The sequence below is a fragment of the Argiope bruennichi genome, chromosome 1, assembly GCF_947563725.1.
Source record: "Argiope bruennichi chromosome 1, qqArgBrue1.1, whole genome shotgun sequence".
Classification (NCBI taxonomy): domain Eukaryota; kingdom Metazoa; phylum Arthropoda; class Arachnida; order Araneae; family Araneidae; genus Argiope; species Argiope bruennichi.
Window position 1 is genome coordinate 8,265,228 of NC_079151.1, and position 6,000 is coordinate 8,271,227.

General features: G+C 27.2%; 1 protein-coding gene across 1 annotated transcript in view; it reads right to left on the reverse strand.

The window, feature by feature from the left end:
- Window positions 1-5,683, reverse strand: part of LOC129961898 (ras-related protein Rab-35-like) — a 38,382-nt gene extending 32,699 nt beyond the window's left edge. Inside the window, exon 1 of the mRNA XM_056075530.1 lies at window positions 5,506-5,683. Within this exon, the coding sequence (XP_055931505.1) occupies window positions 5,506-5,557 (52 nt within the window). The 5' untranslated portion in view covers window positions 5,558-5,683. The remainder of the gene's footprint in view (window positions 1-5,505) is intronic.
- Between the last annotated feature and the right edge of the window lie 317 nt (window positions 5,684-6,000).

Here is a 6,000-nt window from a genome sequence, read left to right on the forward strand (position 1 = left end):
GTAACTCAGAGTGAATTTTTGTTGTTGAAATTTCAATTTTAATTTTAATTAAAAATGAAGTTGAATTTTGGCAGGTGTTTTGGGGATAGGTTTTAAAAACATTATTACACAAAAATATATTGTGCAGCGTCTCAAACTTCCAAAAATTGTCTTCTTAATGATATGAATTTAATAATCATAACATTATTATATTACAGAAGATTACACTGTTGCCCAGATATTGAAAATCATTTGAATTGTTTCATCAAATATTTAATCAAAGGATATTCTTCTATTGCAGAAAACTAAAGAAAGATTAGTTTAATATATGTATGGCTTACAAAATAATTAAAAATATTAGTTACAATACTGTGAATGTTAGAAGGTAGATTAAATGGATATTCATGTTTTTAATAATACTATGATAACATAGAATTAGTCTCCCTTAGAAAGGTTTATGTACACGATGAGCAACACATATGTAATACAATTAAAGTAACATGGTATTAATACTTGACAATTTGGCAGAATCATGGACATGAAAATATATCTAAAAGATTCAACTGGGATTAAATATAAATAGTATCCTTGGCAAACCCGCTAATCACCGAAGGTGGCTAGTCTATAATTATTAATGCAACAGCCACTACAATCCTAGTTCTCAAATCAAGTATATTAAATGGAAGCAAATGCACACACAAGTAATCTTTTATAAACTCCCTCCACAAAAAAAAAAAAAAAAGAATTATATATATATATATATATACTAGCTGCCTTTGGCGACCAGCCGGTTCGCCAATCTTAATGTTCATTAAAATTTTAATAATTAAATATTTTACGCAATTCCAACTTTAATAGATTCTTCAGCAAAATATTTTAAAACTTCAAATTTTGATAGTCATATAATTCACTCATAATATTATAAAGGCCTTTAGTCATAACGTGATATGTATCTCTCTCATTTTCTGTAACCCCTCGTAGAATGTATGCTTTAAATTAAAGTGTAAATGATTAATCTGCAATTAATATAATAATATTTTTTTACTGAAACAAAGCATTTTTTTTAAATAATATTATTACTGATAATAGAGTCACTGAGCGTTTAAACTTTATGGGCACTAAAGAATATCTTCCTTAATTTTATGTAATATCTCAAGAATTTGTGAACAAAATTTTCTCAGATTCATCATGAACAGATGGATTTATTAACAATGTATCATTTTAAATGCATCAAACATTAAGAAAATAAAATGAATCGTTTAAAATAATCGGTCTAAAACAGGTTTAAAAAAACTACTTAAAAAACGATGTACTTAAAACTATAAGCATATACAAAAAATATATATAACTAACATAAATACAACTTAATTAAAAAAAGCATGCAACTAACCTAAAAATAATTTAAATCATTGAAAACAGGTTTAAAAAAACTACTTAAAAAACGATGTACTTAAAACTATAAGCATATACAAAAAATATATAACTAACATAAATACAATTTACTTACAAAAGCATGCAACTAACCTAAAAATAATTTAAATCGTCCGTTCATAACGGTTGTCATGGCAACAATCAGAACACAGTGCGCATGCGTGAATTTTCTTCGCCAGTTACGTTAACACAAATGCGTGAATTTTTCTACGCCAGTTGGGGTAACGCTATGCAGATTTTACATTTTTAATTTCCTTTATTCTGTGTTATTTTAATTCAAAAGTACTTCAGAATGAATCTGAAACATGGATTAATTAAAAATGTTTAATTTTAAATGCATCAAACATTAAGAAAATAAACAGAATCGTTTGAAATAATCCGCCAAAAAATATTAACCCTAGCCTAATTACTGTTGGGAGAAAATAAAACGGAAGCCTTAGTCATTTGGCGGTGGAGAAAATGGAAGATTTTTTTGGCGGAAAAGTTGGCGGTGGGGAAAATGGAAGATTTTTTTGGCGGGAAAGTTAGTTTTTAATTAATAATTAAAATTCTAATTAAAAATTCGAAAAAAGGAACCCCAGGTGCACATTCCCGACCTCCAAGGTATACATGTACCAAATTTGGTAGCTGTAGGTCAAACGGTCTGGTCTGTAGAGCGCCAACACACACACACACACACATTGAGCTTTATTATAAGTATAGATATATATATATATATATAGAGAGAGAGAGAGAGATTATTATTATTACTTATGATTTAAAAAACTGTAACTGGACTTAATAATAATATGAAAAGCATATTGAACTGTAATTACAGATTTACATCATGCAAACTTCAAAATCTTTCTGTACAGAATTTTTAATTTTTACTACTAACAATTTTACATACTAGGTAAAAGCAATAGTTTATAGCAGAGAGTATTATTCCTTTAACCATTTCAATCAATGATGACAACTGGTGACAAAATTTGAAGATAATGTGTATTTAATACAAAGATCATCACTAAAAGTTTAATTTTTTGTTGTTTGAAAAAGGAAATACTCATATATTATGCTGAATAAAATTATTTGTCTAATTTCTGCTGAATAAAACTATTTATCTGTTTGTATAAGATTACTTTTTAACAGTTTTTCTAAACATTTTATATCCATTGTTTATATTTCAAACAAGTCCAGAAAAGTTTGCATCAATGACTCTTGATAACCATGAAACTTACTTGACTATTCCTGTCATTGAAAAGGCAAAAAATGTGTGACTATCATAACCTTTTATTAAAGCACCAATAATCTAATGCTGCCACTTAACAGAGGTTGTATTTGGTTCATTCGAAATTTATTATAATAAGGCAATTAACAGAATTTATCATAGCCACCTGCAGAATTCCAGGTAGCAATGGTAAATCTGTCACCACATACAGTCAAACTTCACTTAATGAGCACCTTGCATAATGAATAATTTACATAAGAAGCAAATAAAAACAAACAAAAATGACTCGCTTAACAAACAATGTTTTGCATAATAAGTGAAGAAAATACATGCTAATATCACACACAGGATCAAATTAGAATTTTTTTGTTTTTTCCCCTTCCAAAATAGAGCTGGAACTGTAAAACATATAATCAATAGAATCATTTAAAAAAATGTAAGACATTATGGCAAGTGATATGGCTTCATGTTGTGATACAAGAAGGAAGTTCAATCAAACCTCCCTAAATAAGCATTTCCCATAGCGAGTGACTAGCATAACTAGCACAAACAAATGTAAAAAAGTGAGTTGCTTAATGTGCAAGCCTATATCAATCTTATTTGAAGAGGATCATTACATGCACATGTCTGAAAACTTTTAGAGATTTACAATTTAAAAACAACTTGACACATCTCAATAATTTTTCTAAGTCTATATCAATAGTAGATCTGTGCTAAATTTCAAGAAAATCTGAGATGATGAAGTTTAGACTCTAAGCTAAGTTGACATAGAATAACTCACGACTGAATTAAAAGTGTATTTCCTAAGTAAAGCTGTAGTACATAAATATTAGGTAATGCCAAAAATTGTGAATGTTTTGTCAAAGTGTTGTATGCCAAAAACCACACATAATTATGTAAGCAAAATTTTGATGTCCTTGGCCAGTTCTTTAGGCTTATAAGTGTTTGAGCTACCAATATTGTGACAATATATAATAATTTAATAGCAGAAAAAGATAATCTATACAATAACTAATATCCCAATAAAATGTTTTGATTATTTTGTGTCACACAACATTTTGATCAAACAATGACAATATATCTAAAGTCTTGATTTAAATAAACGTTAGGTATCAGAAATTTTTGCTTATCATTTATGAGCTCCGTTTAATCCTTCATCAATAAAAAAAAAAGTGGAAATAGGATGATAATAGTTATATAATGTTAATACAGAGGTGGTTGTGACTATTTGAAATCTATAAAAATAATCAAACACAAATTTAAATAAATCAGAAAAATGTAATACACATCATGTACATGCCTCCACAAATATTTTAAAACTTTGCATCAGCAAAGCAAAAACTATTTTTTTTAATTAATCAGTGTTTCATAACATAATTTTATTAATGTACAACTTTTAAAAGATCTGCCTATTTTTAACTTGTATTAGAGAAGAAAAAACTTGATACAGTTTAAAACTCAAATAATCTTTAGATGATATGTTTGCTCCATAATAAAATTTACAAATAAGAAAGTATCTATATTTTGCAGATTCCGATTAGAGAAAATAACAAATATAGAATTGCAAATAAATCCAGACTACATTCGCTTACAGTATAAATTTATTTGCATATTCTAACCACTGAAGCACAATATAATTGTTAATGGTTCCCCATTAAAAATTTTTTTTGAAATGATGCAGTTTTTTAAATGTAACCAAATACAAAAGAAAATCAAACTTATCCAATACACTGATGTATAAATTTAAATAAAGGATATAAAAGAAAACATATTCAAGATTTATATGTTTTTTCTTCATAACATTTTTTTTGAAACATAACCTCAATTAAGTAATTTATTTGTTCACTAAATTTTCACTCATAAATAAGAACAGATTCATATAAGATGAAAGCATATTACTTTTCTTTTCAATATCAAAATTTATTTAATGGATTAATTTCTATAGAAAGCTAAACGAATTGTAACTATACAATTCTTTTAATATTCACAAAATTGGATTATCCCCAAAAAATACTCAAGACTATTAGGTATTCTTATAAAAAAATGAATCACTCACAACGTAAAAAAAAAAAAAAAAAAAAAATATTACATACAACCTTTTAAATCAATTACTTTTAATGTAGCAGGAATCTGACTCAATCTACAGTACAGAAAGAAAAAGAAGGGAAAAAAAAAAGAAACTACATAAAAGATACAATAAAAATTATTTCTCAGTGTCATATTTTTTTACAACATAAAAAGAAGAATATGCACATATATTTATGTTCCTCAATTTGTTCTTTTTTTTTTAATGTTTCTATTACAAAATAAGTTTCAACAAGCATTAGTTAATTTTATATTTGGCTTTTAGTACTAGACTCGTTGTATTTATATTTTAACTGAAATTCACTAATTTTAATTTAATGCCAAAAATATTAAGAACATTTGGAAATTATTCTCGATTTAGACGTTTTTCTAAATTTGATGAAATAAAAAAAACTACCGAGATTCCTTAAAATTCAAAATTAGAAGGAGAAAATCTGTTTCTACCACTTAAAGCAAAAACAAATGGAGGGAGGAGTTTGAATTGTAACTAAGCACTGTCACAACAATAATTTAGTGAATGTATATTTCATACTTCTAAAAAAAAGGGGGGGGGGGAAGGGCTTTAGTAAAATGCAATTTTTATTTTGTCCTGCGAGATAATCCTATCACAGTTTCGAACCTTGATTATCTCTACCGATGTTCAGATACTTTAAGAATGACAAATGTTTTCATTGAATGGTAGACAATTTATTATCGAAATACTTAATTACAAAAAAAAAAGCAATTATAATAATTTGAAAGCAAAAAAAAATTTGTTGTAATATTAAAAACAGATAAACAAGCTTAATTATAAATATACTGACCACTATCTCCTATAATAAGAAGCTTGAAAAGATGATCATATTCACGCGCCATTATCGGTGAATTAAATCCACTTGTCGGCACAAAGAAATACAATTTATCAACACCAACAATGACTCTTAATCAAAAATCACAATCATATTATCGTACAAGAAGTTGCCAATGCTTGAGTGGTTAACTTAAGAGTCGTTATTGACAGATTTTAACCAAGTCCCTCAGAGAGCTGATGATGATGGAGCAAAATAAATCAATGGAATTGTATTAATAATTTTGTGTTTCCCATATATATATCAACTTCAAAAATATTGAAGTCTTTCTCTATGTGTCGTTTAAATTATTTAATTTCAGCAATTCAACTCAACATTTTCTGTGAAAATGCAAACAATAATTTAGAGAGCGGTGCACCTTACACACCCAAAATATTATTAGCCAATGAGCATTCAGAGTCAAACTGACATTAGTGAAATAGGGAGAGAGAAACAACATTTCTCATTGTT